Here is a 17,829-nt window from a genome sequence, read left to right on the forward strand (position 1 = left end):
AGTTTGGACAAGAAGAGAATAGAAGCTTTCGAAATGAGGTGCTACAGAAGAATGCTGAAGATTAGATGAGTAGATCACATAAGTAATGAGGAGGTATTGAATAGGATTGGGGAGAAGAGAAGTTTGTGGCACAACTTGACTAGAAGAAGGGATCGGTTGGTAGGACATGTTCTGAGGCATCGAGGGATCACCAATTTAGTATTGGAGGGCAGCGTGGAGGGTAAAAATCGTAGAGGGAGACCAAGAGATGAATACACTAAGCAGATTCAGAAGGATGTAGCTTGCAGTAGGTACTGGGAGATGAAGCAGCTTGCACAGGATAGAGTAGCATGGAGAGCTGCATCAAACCAGTCTCAGGACTGAAGACCACAACAACAACAAGTTCTAGGGGACTGATGACCTCAGATGTTAAGTCCTTAGTGCTCAGAGCCATTTGAACCAACTACTCCTCCTCCTCTCTGCCTGTCTCTTCCTCCTCCTTTCTCTGTCCATCTCCTTCTCTCCCCTGTGTCTGTTTCCCACTCCACTAGCTCTGTCCTCCTCCTACTCCTCTCTGTACTTATTTCCTCCTGCACACACATTATCTCTCTACTGTCCGCCGCCCGGTAGCTGAGTGGTCAGCGCGACAGAATGTCAATCCCAAAGGCCCGGTTCGATTCCCGGTTGGGTCGGAGATTTTTCTCCGCTCAGGGACTGGGCGTTGTATTGTCCTAATCATCATCATTTCATACACATCGACGCGCAAATCGCCGAAGTGGCGTCAACCCGAAAGACTTGCACCAGGTGAACGGTCTACCCGACGGGAGGCTCTAGTCACACGACATTTATTTATCTCTCTCCTCATCCTCCCTTCTCTCTCCACTTTATCTCACTGATTGCAACAGAATGATGGTGGATCTTACACCAACAGTATTTCTTTTCAAATTGTAAGTAATATGTGTACCAAATTTGATTGAATTCATTTCGGACGAGCTTTATACCCATGACTATGTTTGCACATGTGCATGTCAAATATACACTCCTGGAAATGGAAAAAAGAACACATTGACACCGGTGTGTCAGACCCACCATACTTGCTCCGGACACTGCGAGAGGGCTGAACAAGCAATGATCACACGCACGGCACAGCGGACACACCAGGAACCGCGGTGTTGGCCGTCGAATGGCGCTAGCTGCGCAGCATTTGTGCACCGCCGCCGTCAGTGTCAGCCAGTTTGCCGTGGCATACGGAGCTCCATCGCAGTCTTTAACACTGGTAGCATGCCGCGACAGCGTGGACGTGAACCGTATGTGCAGTTGACGGACTTTGAGCGAGGGCGTATAGTGGGCATGCGGGAGGCCGGGTGGACGTACCGCCGAATTGCTCAACACGTGGGGCGTGAGGTCTCCACAGTACATCGATGTTGTCGCCAGTGGTCGGCGGAAGGTGCACGTGCCCGTCGACCTGGGACCGGACCGCAGCGACGCACGGATGCACGCCAAGACCGTAGGATCCTACGCAGTGCCGTAGGGGACCGCACCGCCACTTCCCAGCAAATTAGGGACACTGTTGCTCCTGGGGTATCGGCGAGGACCATTCGCAACCGTCTCCATGAACCTGGGCTACGGTCCCGCACACCGTTAGGCCGTCTTCCGCTCACGCCCCAACATCGTGCAGCCCGCCTCCAGTGGTGTCGCGGCAGGCGTGAATGGAGGGACGAATGGAGACGTGCCGTCTTCAGCGATGAGAGTCGCTTCTGCCTTGGTGCCAATGATGGTCGTATGCGTGTTTGGCGCCGTGCAGGTGAGCGCCACAATCAGGACTGCATACGACCGAGGCACACAGGGCCAACACCCGGCATCATGGTGTGGGGAGCGATCTCCTACACTGGCCGTACACCACTGGTGATCGTCGAGGGGACACTGAATAGTGCACGGTACATCCAAACCGTCATCGAACCCATCGTTCTACCATTCCTAGACCGGCAAGGGAACTTGCTGTTCCAACAGGACAATGCACGTCCGCATGTATCCCGTGCCACCCAACGTGCTCTAGAAGGTGTAAGTCAACTACCCTGGCCAGCAAGATCTCCGGATCTGTCCCCCATTGAGCATGTTTGGGACTGGATGAAGCGTCGTCTCACGCGGTCTGCACGTCCAGCACGAACGCTGGTCCAACTGAGGCGCCAGGTGGAAATGACATGGCAAGCCGTTCCACATGACTACATCCAGCATCTCTACGATCGTCTCCATGGGAGAATAGCAGCCTGCATTGCTGCGAAAGGTGGATATACACTGTACTAGTGCCGACATTGTGCATGCTCTGTTGCCTGTGTCTATGTGCCTGTGGTTCTGTCAGTGTGATTATGTGATGTATCTGACCCCAGGAATGTGTCAATAAAGTTTCCCCTTCCTGGGACAATGAATTCACGGTGTTCTTATTTCAATTTCCAGGAGTGTATTTCACACATATTTCACAGGTATTTGTACACAATTTTCACCTGTTTGTCTACCGAAAATTTCTCCCTGCAATTTCCTTTCAGCAGATTAATGTTTTTGCCGTCGGATCTTGTGAACTACGAGGGTAATCCCCAATGTAAGGTCTTCTGACCTGTTTATTTCTACAGTGATTGACATCAGTTTACAGCTTGAACATTTAGCTATTTTTCGACATAATCACCATTTCTGTCGATGCTTTTTGTAGACTCTGTGGCAGTTTTTGTATGCCCATGTCATGCCAGCTCGCCGCCACGCTGTTCAAAAGTTATGATCCTCTTATTTCACCTCGTCGTCGGAGCTGAATAGCTTCCGGCCAAATGTTCTTTAAACCTAGAGAACCGGTGATAATCACTGGGCGCCAAGTCATGAATATATGGTGGGTGGGTGATTATGTTCCACTGAAGCTGTTGCAGGAGAGCAACGGTTTGCCGAGCGATGTGTGGGCGAGCGTTGTCATGGATAATGTGTACACCCTTGTTCAACAAACCGGCTGGTGTGCCCGAGCGGTTCTAGGCACTTCAGTCTGGAACCGCGCGACCGCTACGGGGACTGATGACCTCAGATATTATGTCCCATAATGCTCAGAGCCTACCCTTGTCAACATTCCTCTTCTCCGGTTCTGAATTGCCCGTTTGAGTTTTTTCAGTGTCTCGCAGTACCTGTCAGCGTTAATTGTGGTCCCTGCGATTCAGCTCCAACTACGAGGTGAAAGAAGACGTTCATAACTTTCTAAACAACTTGGCGGCGAGTTGGTATGACATGGACATACAAAAACTGCCACAGCGTCCACAAAAAATGCATCGACAGAAATGGTGATTATGTCGAAAAATAGCTAAATGTTCAAGCTGTAAACCGATGTTAGCCATTGTAGAAATAAACAGGTCTATGTACTTATAAAAAAATAGGAGACCTTACTTTTGGGATTACCCTCGTATGTTGTGTACAGTGATATAATTTTGCAGGTACATCCAGTGGTGTACGTGCTTATTGTCTGCGAAAATATTGTGAAGAATTTTAGTAGAAAAGAATTAATAAATTAAAACTTCATGCATGATGCGGCAGTTTCTTCCAAAACTATGTGTCTTACGATAACATATTTTTGTAGGCACTTTTCTGCAGCTAATATGGATACTGCCTCATAAATGTGTTGCGAGTGGAGTTATTAGCAACGAAATCATAAATTTAAACGTCTTGCATGATGCGATAGTTTTTCACATAGTCGCTGTTTATTATGTATCTACTGAACTTAGTGTTGTACAATGATGTAATTTTTCTGCTAAATTATACGTGAACACTGTTTGCCAAATGAGTGAGGACTACAGTTGGTAGTAAAGAAGTAATAAATAAAAACGTCATGCTTCCTGTCCCATGAACAGCGAAAATACAGTAAGCGACAAAATTTTTACTTTCACCGTTTTGCGGGGTTCGTCGCAAGGAAAAGGTTTGACATTTTGTGCAAAGTTCGTTGCAAGTCTCAAGTGCTCTCATTCTCAATTACTGGATAACTAAAGTATGCGTATTCTCGCGTTTGACGAGTGAGTTCTTCTTACCCCCACAGTGCTTCTTTGCAGACAGTAAATGATATGTGTACCAACTTTTGTTGGTTTAGGTTTGGACGTGGAACATACATACATAAATATGTACATCTATTTTTGTAGTTTTTATGCATTCACTTTCCAACTACCTTGAACCAATGCTGTTTTGTTGTCAACAGACTGTTAGTCCAGTATTAGCCCATTATAGCATTAAAACAGCATTTTCCAATACTTTTTTGGGTGCGTTTTACGTGTTTGTCATAAGACACTATGGATTTGTATCTCGTGATAACCATTTGCACATTTGTAGATATTTAGCAATAATTTGTTTTGACAGTTTTCTCTGTTGTTGAAAACTGCCGCTGGAGAGCGCTGCAGTTGCAAATAACGAAAAGGGGCGCGTTCCGTGAGAAGTAGTAAGTCGTTTCAGAGTGCGCAGCAGCCGTGACGGACATGACGTCCGGCGCGCTTCACGATGAGAAACACCTGTCGTGTGAGGTTGGCCTTAGGGGATTTCATAAAATTATGTGTTATTCGTAGGTGCTTCTGGGGTTTCGGAAGATGACTGCTCGAAAACTGCGACAGACACGGATAGTAGAGACATCAGTCCATGGAGTACCTATCCAAGTTTTTACCTCACATTCCAGGTGCTCAATATGCGCACCATTTGTGACGTGGTATATTTCGGTACGATAAACGCTTGGCTTACAGTTCGTTATCAGCAACTGCATTAATTAACGTAACTTGCAACCCTTCTAAATTAAGTGGCAGTGGAGGCGGGAACATGATCTCTGACGTAACAGCACATAACACACATGGAGTAAGTAAGGTGTTCATGGACCCATCTAAGGAGAGAAGAGTCATGATGGGAAGCACATGCAATCCCACGCTGAACTAGTTCAGCGCCGATGTAGTCAAGAAGACCTGAAACAATATGTGGTGCTGCACCGTCTTGTTGCAAAATGATTTCTCCACTGTCTTACTGCTGCGTGTCCACTTACGTAATACCGTCTTTCTTCGGAAAGACGAATGGTTCCTAAACTTCCGAACAGGACGTGGCAAAAAGCACGTTAACTTTAAGTCCCTGGTGATCCATTGAGAACAGTGGGACAGCTGCCGGACGAGAAGCACTTGAATAATGAAAATTGAAACCAACAACTCTATTGTCATTCAAACGTCGTTCACAATAATAAAAGCGTCATCTTCAGGCATCAAGCTTATCTACCATCAACGTATGAAGCGCAATGAGAATGACCAACAGAGTCAAATGGAGGCAGTACGACTAATTAAGAACGTTATGCCAGCGTGTGCAACCAACGAGGTTGAATACAAGCCCACCAATGGTCAGAGAACAACAGTTGTTGTCTAACCATTGGTGGTCTTGTTACGGTAAGTTCCAGAATCCAGCTGCACTCAACTTTGTTGGTTGCACAAGCTGGCGTAACATGCTTAATAAGTTGTATTGTTCCGTGTTGAAGACGCAGCTGGTCCTTGTCATTGTGGCTCGTATGTCGATGGCAGATTACGCTTGACACCTGAAGATGACGCTTTTTCGCGTCGAAACTGGTAGCATGCTTTAAAAGAAGTGATGTTTGAATTAGAATACATTTGTTGGTCTCTCTTTTCATTATTAAAGTACTTCACATTAAGTTTAGGTGAATGATGAATGTATGCCATAATCTTGCGTGGATATCCTGTGCCCCAGACAAGCATGTTATGACGTCTCACCTAGAGCTCTCTCATGATGACCTGCATTCAAGTGGAGTCTGAGTACTGTAGCACTGTGACTTACAAAAGAGCGACATTTACTGTATTATGGTACTCTTCGCTGGTGTGGACAGAAGCACTAAAACGACCATATCACTGCATCTAAATTACTAGAGAACACTTTAAAGACAGTGAAAGTTAACGAGACAATTTCCAAGGAAAAGCTGTGTGTTTTAATAGGACTTACGCCCATAATTATTAAAATATGAGGAATTTCCAAATAAAAGGGGCGATCAAAATGTTCTACGCTATACAGTGGAGGACCAGTATGCCAATCAGGCACAATCGTCTTGAGCACTGAGGCTGTAACTTCCCTCCTACTAATCGGCCTATCCCGATTGTGATATAAAATATGACCGTGGATCGCGTGTATGCCTAATGGATTTTTTCTAGTTGTATAAGGCTATCTTTCCCGAAGAAGTGATACCGATAAGTAGGAGGAAAGTGTACAACCGACCCTTCTGATGGAAAGTCTAGCCCGCATCTCGTGATCGTGCGGTAGCGTTCTCGCTTCCCACGCCCGGGTTCCCGGGTTCGATTCCCGGCGGGGTCAGGGATTTTCTCTGCCTCGTGATGGCTGGGTGTTGTGTGCTGTCCTTAGGTTAGTTAGGTTTAAGTAGTTCTAAGTTCTAGGGGACTTATGACCGCAGCAGTTGAGTCCCATAGTGCTCAGAGACATTTGAACCATTTGGAAAGTCTACTAAAAATAAAAGTATAAAAACCGAACAGGGCTATAAGTTGGAAAATGAAAGTTATTTTGTGCGTTTACTCACGAACAACACTGAACAGAAATGGGTACAACTGATCATGTATTCAAAAGTTACACTAATGAACGAAAAGGAAGTAATTAACGGTCGCCAGCCCACTAGGGCAATTTGCATCCAAAATCCTGTACAAAATGATGGGAAAGGAAGAAAATGTATTATTAAACACTGACGTCGCAACTAAAGGTTTCCACGTTTTCTTGACACTAATTTCAAGTGAGTACGTAATGATAAAGAAAACTGAGAAGTCAGTCTTACGTTATGTTTAGCATTCAATTTTGAAAAAGGCAATCGAGTAATGATTTGAAAATATGCAATTAAACTGTATGTTAGTACTGAACTTCGTTACGTGAACAATGACTTCCAGTGACCTCAGCATAATGGCATCAAAGAAATTTAGAAAAAAGCAGGCACTTTCTACTTTGCCATTACTTATTTCGCAAATTGGATTTCATATGATCGTCTGAAAAGCTGAGCCTTTTTTACTGACTTGAACAGAATTAAATACTAGAATACTTACCAAACAAAACAGCCATGTGCTCGAAGCTATACCTAAAAATAAATAAAACTTCCGCACTCTTAATTTGTGCATTTCTTTAGATTTGGATTTTTTTAGTGATTGATTCTCAAACGTAAAAAATGAAATTGCTTTACTTTATTCATATACTGAAGCCTCTGTTGTACAACAGTTAATTGAAAGTGGACTGAGGCTAAAATTCTTAAAAGAGAAATTATTCATTAATCAACTGGCTGCAACTATTCAATTTGTTTCTTATGACACTCAGTTAGCATATTAGGAAAAAAAGGAACAAGGATCCTGCTTGGTAACAACGTCTGGGGGCGATGAGGACACAATCGCACTTACTTTAACTGATTATTATTTAAATATTTCTTATCAATTAAATCACATTCAGTTGTGCTGCTGGGTTAGCCGTTAATACTTTCTATCAATGAACAGTCTTACTTCAGTGCTGTGGATACTTTGAAACCCGGAGCCGATGACGAAACTGTGTTGCTGGAACTGCTTCTGTTGTTGAAGATGTTAGCATATTTTGGAGCCACAGCTAATTATAGGAACAGGCAATTGTAATTAATACAGCATTGTACACTGCGTACAGTGTGGGAACGCTTCAGCGATGATCACTGTTTGCATTCTCATGATAGTGCACCGAAAGCAACATCTGTTAGGCAATGGCCTGTGAACAGTAATATCTACATCTACATCTACATACATACTCCGCAATCCACCATACGGTGCATCGCTGAGGGTACCTCTTACCACAACTCTCTTCTCTCCCTGTTCCACTCCCAAACAGAACGAGGGAAAAATGACTGCCTATATGCCTCTGTACGAGCCCTAATCTCTCATGTCTTATCTTTGTGGTCTTTCCGCGAAATATAAGTTGGCGGCAGTAAAATTGTACTGCAGTCAGCCTCAAATGCTGGTTCTCTAAATTTCCTCATTAGCGATTCACGAAAAGAACGGCTCCTTTCCTCTAGAGACTCCCACCCGAGTTCCTGAAGCATTTCCGTAACACTCGCTTGAAGATCAAACCTACCAGTAACAAACCTAGCAGCCCGCCTCTGAATTGCTTTTATGTACTCCCTCAATCCGAACTTACAGGGATCCCAAACGCTCAAGCGGTACTCAAGAATATGTCGTATTAGTGTTTTACTAGCGGTCTCCTTTACAGATGAGCCACATCTTCCCAAAATTCTACCAATGAACCGAAGACGACTATCGGCCTTCCCCACAACTGCCATTACATGCTTGTCCTAGTTCATATCGTTCAGCAATGTTACGCCCAAATAATTAATCGATGTGACTGTGTCAAGGGCTACACTACTGATCGGGTATTCAAACATTACGGGATTCTTTTTCTTATTCATCTGCATTAATTTACATTTATCTATATTTAGAGTTAGCTGCCATTCCTTACACCAATCACAAATCCTGTCCAAGTCATCTTGTATTCTCCTACAGTCATTCAACGACGACACCTTCCCGTACACCACAACATCATCAGCAAACAGCCGCAAATTGCTATCCACCCTATCGAAAAGATCATTTATGTAGATAGAAAACAACAGCGGACCTACCACACTTCCCTGGGGCACTCCAGATGATACCCTCACCTCCGATGAACACTCACCATCGAGGACAACTTGCTGGGTTCTATTGCTTAAGAAGTTCTCGAGCCACTCACATATTTGGGAACGAATCCCATATGCTCGTACCTTAGTTAGGAATCTGCAGTGGGGCACCGAGTCAAACGCTTTCCGGAAGTCAAGGAATATGGCATCCGTCTGATACCCTTCATCCAAGGTTCGCAAGGTATCATGTGAAAAAGGGCGAGTTGCATTTCGCAGGAGCGATGCTTTCTAAAGCCGTGCTGATGCATGGACAGCAACCTCTCTGTCTCAAGGAAATTCATTATATTCGAACAGAGAATATGTTCGAAAATCCTTCAACAAACCGATGTTAAGGATATTGGTCGGTAATTTTGAGGATCCATCCTTCTACCCTTCTTATATATAGGCGTCACCTGCGCTTTTTACAGTCGCTCGGACATTAAACACTGATCTCCGCCTCCTCCTCCTTTTAAACCTCTACAGCCAGTGACTGTGCTACCTGCACTGCTGCTAGTCCTCTGGAGATCACTACTGATTTATTCCGCTGGTTTCACACTATGGTTCAGTAATACTCGACTGCCCTTCGAAACATGTTTCCTGGCCTATCAGTTGTTGTATTAGTGCTTTTCCACTGACAACACAGTAGTCTCCGCATCCCTTTGTAGTGGTGGGTTCGGCCTCTTGTGACATCTAGTGGTCAATTCAGCATTACACAAGGATGTCTACAAGCAGTGGAACATAAGACAGAAAAGAGAAAAAAAATTATGGAGTGAAATATGGCAAGCGGAAGTATTCCACCTTGCGTGTTCCACAGTAAAGAAATTTCCATCCCCCCTCCCCCTTTCCCCTCATCTTTAGAACAGAACCCAGGAGAGGCACCTCATTTCAGCTGTACTTGGCCAATGCCTCGGCTTGTACAGAATCCTCTCGACTTTGTTTTTTATCGGCGCCTGACCTCTTAATCCGCGCGGCCTCAGGCTAGCGCCGTCGTCGTAGACACGACTGCGACCGCACTGCTCTGCCCGGAGGAACGGAATTCGACAGGCGTCCGCCCGGGCGCCCCCCGACCACACGTTGCGGTATTCGCTGCGACGCATCGCCTGCCCGCCGCAATGTATGCGCATATTTTAAACCGCCCGGAATGCAATTAAGCACCCGTTCGGCCTTCGGCGGATTCCGCCGATCCGGAAGCGGCCCGCTGCAAAAGCTGGTTGGCTTTACTGCGCCCTCCACCCCCTCCCCTGTTACAACAGTTCCCCGATTCCAGCCCCCTTGCGAATGAAAACTGTGTTCTAATAGCCGACAGCAATAACTACAGAACCTGGTGTCCTGTCCACTGTTACACGGACATGCATTTTTTTATATGAATGCACGGTGTGTGTTCTGTGGGACATGTCCGAAAGAACAGGCACCACGCATTCATGAAATTGATTCGCCTGGAGGGCCAACGGATCCACCTTCTTCATTGCGGATGCACAACTACGTCCGACCTCTGTGGTAATCTCAAGAGTAGCGCGCATGGAGGAAATGGACAAGTACTGCCGATACGTAGTGGTTGGTGGGGGTATGGGTCGACCGTGAGGCATGCCGAGATAGTACTCGCGCATACGGTAACAGTCTACCGGATGTCGCAGTGGTTAACGCACCTGCCGAGTAAGCAGGAGATCCCGGGTTCGAATCTCGCTGTGGTACACATTTTCACTCGCCGCAGCTCATTCCATGTAATGTCTAGAAACACAGACATCAGTAATTCTCTCCCTTTCCCTTTGCTTCTGCCCCTCCCCACCTTCAATACACATGTAATCCATTTATTTGATCCTCAGCAGTGTAGTTAACACGCTAAACGAATGACTGTACCTGGCCTATTTAATGGTACTTTAATATTTCATTGACAAAGATACGTTTCGGACATCAAATTCAAGCCCTTTTACCACAACACGTATGTTTCGTGGTGGACAGACTTTTCCTGTACTTATAAGATGCGGTTTCATGTCGTAGTTTTTTCTTATTACAACTTATATCCTCCAAGTTTGTTGAACACAGCGGAATAATACAGACAGCAAAGAATTTCAGCCAGTTCTGTATTCTCTGCTGCGTGCCAAACATTCTTCTTTGACTAGTAGTATTAATTTTCATTTTTAGACTTTCATTTTCGGCTTTGTACACCGTGAGTAGGGAAAGATAATAGGAAAAATCATGCAGTAATGACGACTGTGATACATTTGTAATATATTTGTTATCAACAACACACGTTACGTTGTCGTTGAATGGCGCAGATGTTTTATACACGGTTCAAACATCATCATCAATATCGTTTTGCAACTCCAGTTTCCCGGGTGTGGAGTACAACCACTCGCCATCTGCTTCTGTCTTTATACACCTTCTGTTCCAAGACAGTTTCTCATTTGTGTCCTTTCTCCTCCACATCTGACCTTACAGTCTCTTTCTTGGTCTTTCCCGTGGTCTTCTTTCTATGAGGTTCGGGTTGCTGCACCTTTTCGCAGGTCTTTGCCTGTTCATTCTCATTATGTGCCCATAACACTGAAGCCTACGTTCCTTTATGACATTGGTAAGAGGAACCTCGATACCTGCTAGTTTTCTATTCACCTCATTCCTTATTCTGTCCTTTCTAGTTGTTTGGTTCATAGTTCTAATGAGTCTTATTTCTGTTGCCTGGATTCAGCTGAGGTCTTTGTTTAGTAGGGTAGAAGTTTCTAAACCATATGTTATAATTGGTACGAAATAAGTGCGGTGCATGGTTGCTTTTGCTTTTCATGGCATTGTGTCACCCCAGAGAAAATTTCTGATGTGACAGTAAAAATTAGATTCTTTCTGCGTCCTGCTGGTTATTTACTGCCTAATGGTATTCTCTTTAGGTTCAAATATAACAAATCAAATGCTTTTCTCTCAAAATAAAATTCATAGGCTTAAATAATTCACCTCTCCAAGCTGCAGCGTACCATAAATATTTTAACACGTCCTTCATACATATTTGCATCTCCTCCATAAAATTCAGTATACTCAAATCCAGAGCAAATGTTTCTCCAACTTTCAATTTTCAACAAACATTTAACGCTATCATAAGCTTTGTATATTAAAGTGAACGAACGTTTCAGATCAACTAAACTCCACGCTATTGAGTTCCATTAACACAAAGTTGCGAATCACGTTAAAAGACTCAAGTAAAAAAAGGAAAAAATATGTGATCATTGCTCTGAGGCAACATGGCCTTCGGCACCTTACGGCTAGTGACCAGATAGTAGATAACGAGGCATGTCTTGAACTGCGTCATACGTTCTCCCCGCAATTACCCGCTACATAGAATGAGGGAAACACAGTTTCTGTAGTCAAGTAGCTTACATACATATAACTCAAAACATTACAAAAACATGAATAAAATTTATCAAAAATCCATTACCTTTGCTGTTGCAAAAGGTAACTCTCACAAATAAGTTCGCGACATTGCAAAAAAATAGTGTCGAAAAGACCTCAGTCGTAGGACAACACTGAAAAATCTTTATGCTCTGTCAACACTCATATATCTTACACGGCCAATATTCTCAAAAAGTAAAGTCCTCTTAATGTCCTTATTTGATCATTCAAGTACGATACTCTACCGGAGACGATCATAGTGGGCAGCGAACAATCTGTTGTCGATATAAATATTACTAAAAAGGGTACTCACACAACCATGGCTCTAAAGGACAGAGTTCTCACGGCTTCACTAGCGCCTTTCCGCATCGAGTGGCTGCCACGCAAATTTAAATGAAAGTTCCAGTATGACAAAAGTAAGAATTGTTATCTTGGGCCAGAGTCCACGCACTTACACGAGCAACTGACGGCCTTGAGGTAAGGAACAGTCCTTGCAACACATATATAAAAAAAAAACTACGTTCACCCGGTATCCAACTGAACACATGGTATTACAGGGTGCTGTAATGTAGCATCGAAATTTATTGCAGACAAAATAAAACCTATAAGTCTAGTTGAAGGTGCCAGCCCTAAGGCCCATAGAACGGGATATAGTTTCATTACTACCTCTGTGGTGTTTTATGACGAGGAGGAAAATTAATTTTAAGATAAATAAATTACGATGACAGACTCACATTCTACCGCTATGGACTTTACGTGGGCATCGACGGACCAAAGACCTTGAAGTAGATGAACTTTAGGACATAGTGCGGCTGCCGCCTTGTGAAAATTAACAGTAACTGTTGTTAAATTTTAAAATTCAATGTTAAATGTAGTGTAAGTAAAACTACATAGCCGAATTCTCCCTTATGACGGTGGACAGTCGTGCCTAGGCGTCAGTTTTTTTACGTCCTGTTGCGTAGGTGGGGGCTTATGTAGTGTCCTTGAGCATGTTTGAATATATATTTCCTTCTGTGCAGCATATTCTTAAGTCTGAAATGTGTCTTAGACCAGTTTCTAGCGGAGGCCATCTTTTGTAGCCCAAGAAATTCCTCGGCGTCTTCCATGATCATTCGAAAGTAATATATATATATATATATATATATATATATATATATATATATATATATATATATATATATACAGGGTTAGTCACCTAACGTTACAGCTGGATATATTTCGTAAACCACATCAAATACTGACGAATCGATTCCACAGACCGAACGTGAGGAGAGGGGCTAGTGTAATTGGTTAATACAAACCCTAAAAAAATCCATGGAAGTATGTTTTTTAACACAAACCTACGTGTTTTTAAATGGAGCCCCGTTAGTTTTGTTAGCACGTCTGAACATATAAACAAATACGTAATCAGTGCCGTTTGTTGCATTGTAAACTGTTAATTACATCCGGAGATATTGTAACCTAAAGTTGACGCTTAAGTACCACTCCTCCGCTCTTCGATCGTGTGTATCGGACAGCACCGAATTACGTAGGGATCCAAAGGGAACGGTGATGGACCTTAGGTACAGAAGAGACTGGAACAGCACATTACGTCCACATGCTAACACTTTTTTCTCGGCCTTTTTCACTGACGCACATGTACATTACCATGAGGGGTGAGGTAAACGTACACACGTGGTTTCCGTTTTCAATTACGAAGTGGAATAGAGTGTCCTCCCTCGGGCATGGATGTGTGTGTTTGTCCTTAGGATAATTTAGGTTAAGTAGTGTGTAAGCTTAGGGACTGATGACCTTAGCAGTTAAGTCCCATAAGATTTCACACCCATTTCATTTTTATTTCACAGAACAAGCACGAAAATAGGAACAAGGTGTACTGAACTGTGAAAACTAAAGATAAGAAACTTCCTGGCAGATTAAAACTGTGTGCGGGACCGAGACTCGAACTCGGGACCTGAACTGAAGATAAATCTAAACAAAACATCGATCGGTCCAAGATCAAGATAAGCAGCATCAAGATAATTTGATCAAACTCGGCATTGTGGTTTGTGGCCACAGTGATGTATTGCAAAGGGAGAAGCCCATGTTCAAATCTCCCTCGACCATAATTTTTTTTTCACAAATTTATGAACTTCTCGTCCGGTCATTGACATGGTCTGTTCGCTGTATTCAAATTTGTGTCTGTGGCGTGGTGTAAAGAGGTACCCCCGTGCCTCCTATTTGTTCTGGAAAAGTACAACATATTTTTGTGTTCCGTTTTGTAAGTTTTGAGTTTTGAATTCCTTTGTTGTAAAATAGTTCACACCCAGTCATTTGTTGTTTTCTTTCCTGTGAGAAGTGTATGCGGCATGTGGCCTGCTCTCACTGTTCATCACATTTACTTGCGACGGTAATATATTCTTAAGGGGAGGTTTACTATCTTCTAGTTCAAAAAATCGATTTTTTAAATTGCATTTTTGGATCCATAAAAGTCTTTAGAATCCACCCCTGAAACGGTTTTTCCGAATACGGAACGGAAATGTTTGTTATTCGCGGTTGAACGCAAAAATGCACCTGCCTGAAATTGGCCTTTTTCACGCACCAGCTTTTTTCTTTCGGAGGACGAGTTATTGTACCGGTCCCTGGGAGGAAACACAAAAAATTCAAATGAAAGTTTGAACGCGTGTGTTTGTAATTTAACCCCGAAGCATTTGTATTCTGGTGTGAAGACTGTGGAGATTGCGACCTTCCTGACAGTGAGCAGCTTCAACAAAGGGTATTCAGCAATTCTGAAGACCATGACAACGATAGACGCTACCCTGGGACTCTATTCGACGCAGTTCGCCAAGAATTCGGACGACCACCGGATTCAAGCGGCCGAAAACCGGTTGTCACCGGCCGTACGAGCGGCTCTGGAGCAGCGCAGGATGGCCCAGATCGAGCAGAACGCCCTCCATGATGAAGAGGAAGGACTATATGGACACGGAATAGAAGATTGAACGTACGTTGCATAATATTGCATTTATATGTGGACAAACTTCAAACGCGTTTTTCTCGAAATGACGTTTTTTTCCCTTTTTTTCCGCACGGTGTGGTAACTTCAAATCTACTGAACCTATTAGCATGATTCTTTGTTTCCGACGAAGCTAACTAAATTGTCTAGGGGTTTTACCAGTTTTATTCCGATCCATCAACGATAAATATTTTTACTTGGCCGACGAAGTCCAAAAATCGATGAAAAAAACCCTATTTTTTTCAAATGACCGCCATTTAGTTTACTATAGTCCAAATAACATAAGCGAGCTACAACTCCTAAAGAAACTTATATACTTCGCTAACGTCAACTCAATTTTGATTTCAGACGAGCCGGCTGGCCTGTGATTTACCGCGCGTGGAAGTCTAGATCGAAATTTTGTTACGTTCCGACGGCACTTCCGCCTTTGCTCTTCCACACTTCCGGTCGAAAAAATTCTGGTTTTTAGAGGAAATATCAATAGACCAAATTTGACACTGATATCTATAACACATCCCGATAAAAAATTTCTTGAAAACATGCTTTTGTCGGGCCAAAGATAGTAAACCTCCCCTTAACACGTGAGTCATTATCTATAACCAATGTATAAAATGACAGTTTGCAAGACTACAGAAGGAGAACAGCCATGTGAATGACCGGATGGAAAGTTCATAATTATATGAAAAAAAGTGGTACAAAGGAGATTTGAATACAGGTTTCCCACTTTGTAGTCCAACACCGTGACCACACAACCCCCCACAACCACGACTGCATGAATCTTGCGGTTTGCTCGATGTTCACTGTTTCTATTTTGCTTCCTTTTCCACAGTTCAGTACACCTTCTTCTTTTTTTATGACTGCTATGTGTTAAATTTTTGACGGGATATCAACTGGGGCATTTTACCACCTATCTGAGGGGGGTGCGTAAGAAGTTTCCCTTGTCAGTTTTTCCTCTTTCTTCGTGCGCATGTTGTATATCACCCACCTTTCCCTATAACTTACACCTATTTTCACGAGAATTTGTAACATCAAGCACCATTTCAAATTGTCGAATTCCCTCACACAATGGACAATAAAAGTTTGTCTCTACTTTATCTCAAGGATACTAGTTAAAATTTACAACTCTCGTCATATTTCAAAGTTAACCGAATTCAGAGTTTGATTAAAAATTTTTATATTGGCAGTGAGACAACCACCTGCACGTTTAAGCCCTCGTGAGTGGCGCCAGCTTGTCTAAGCGAACATATTGTGCGCAACGAAGCAAAGTAATTGCCCGGAAAATTGAATTAAATTTTTAATTTTTGCACGAAAATTAATTTTTAGAATCCAGTCGTTCCAGGAAGTTGGTAGACATACTCTCTCAAATGTTGCTGGTGCTACATTTTGCGCAGGGGGGGTGTACTGAGTGCATTTCACGCTCCGCTGAAATAGGAGAATGCTGAACACTCTCTATTTCACAGTGGAGTGGATGGCGCTCGGGCTATTAAGCGCAGCGGAGTGCGGACGGGGTGAGCGCGCTCATGTTTGATTCCTTTTTTGTTCCCCTTTTTTTTTGCAGCGGCCTGCGTGGGCGGACTGAAGCTGCTGCGGCTGCAGGTGCCGCAGTACAAGCTGCGCGGCGACCAGGCGCTGCTGCAGTGCCTGTACGACCTGGAGGACGACGCGCTCTACTCCGTCAAGTGGTACAAGGACGACGAGGAGTTCTACCGATACGTGCCGCGCTCACACCCGCCGCAGCACAGCTACAAGATCGACGGCGTCAGGGTGGACGTAAGTAGTCCGCCCAGCGTCGCTTTCTTCTAAAAACGAACACGAACAGTCACAACAGCAAGGAAATTACTTTTTAATGAGGTTAAGGATTAACGGTCTGTTTTAGACCATCTTCAGACTTCATGCCATTATGGTAGATGGCTCTGAGCACTATGCGACCCAACTTCTGAGGTCATCAGTAGCCTCATGGTGGTAGACAGTGGCAGCGAGCGGAGCAGGCGCTACTGCTCCACGAACGCTAACTGCTAAGCGGACTACCATCATGGCGTGAGGTCTGAAAGTGGTCTAGAACAGACCGAAATCGGTAACTTGCGACTTCAGGTAACACCAAAGACAATAATCGCATGGACTGAAGTTTCTTGCGGTTGAGACTGTTCATATTATTTTAAGTAATAAAGAAACAGCTGTTCTCCAGGATAAATGTACTCAAAAATGCCGGTCGAGGTGGCCGAGCGGTTCTAGGCGCTACAGTCCGAAACAGCGCGACCACTACGGGCGCAGGTTAGAATCCTGCCGCGGGCGTGGATGTGTGTGATGTCCTTAAGGTAGTTACGTTTAAGTAGTTCTAAGTTGTAGGGGACTGATGATCTCAGAAGTTAAGTCCTGTAGTGCTCTGAGCCATTTGAACTATTTTTCTCAAAAATTACTGTTGCCTTTTCGTTTCACTAGGGGTGGCATGGTCAAGCTCAAACAGTGTGCGCAGAGTATGGCAGTGCAGTGCAGGAAAGCGAGGTCGCATGGTCGTCGTAGTGGGACTAACATCTGAATCCACCAAAAATTAATGAATTATGTAACTGATTGAATTTCCTCTTTTTGAGAGTACAGAAGGAGCCATGAGGTCGTTGTAATGAGACTGAACGCCCTAATATCTGAATCCACCAAAAATAAGCGAATAATACACTCCTGGAAATGGAAAAAAGAACACATTGACACCGGTGTGTCAGACCCACCATACTTGCTCCGGACACTGCGAGAGGGCTGTACAAGCAATGATCACACGCACGGCACAGCGGACACACCA

At 43.9% G+C, this 17,829-nt stretch overlaps 1 protein-coding gene across 1 annotated transcript in view; it reads left to right on the forward strand.

The window, feature by feature from the left end:
- The window catches only part of LOC126234552 (uncharacterized), a 279,428-nt gene that overhangs the window by 167,528 nt on the left and 94,071 nt on the right, over positions 1 to 17,829 (forward strand). The window contains exon 2 of the mRNA XM_049943256.1: positions 16,597 to 16,808. Coding sequence (XP_049799213.1) covers positions 16,597 to 16,808 — 212 coding nt within the window. The remainder of the gene's footprint in view (positions 1 to 16,596; positions 16,809 to 17,829) is intronic.

This window comes from Schistocerca nitens, chromosome 1 (genome assembly GCF_023898315.1).
Source record: "Schistocerca nitens isolate TAMUIC-IGC-003100 chromosome 1, iqSchNite1.1, whole genome shotgun sequence".
NCBI lineage: Eukaryota > Metazoa > Arthropoda > Insecta > Orthoptera > Acrididae > Schistocerca > Schistocerca nitens.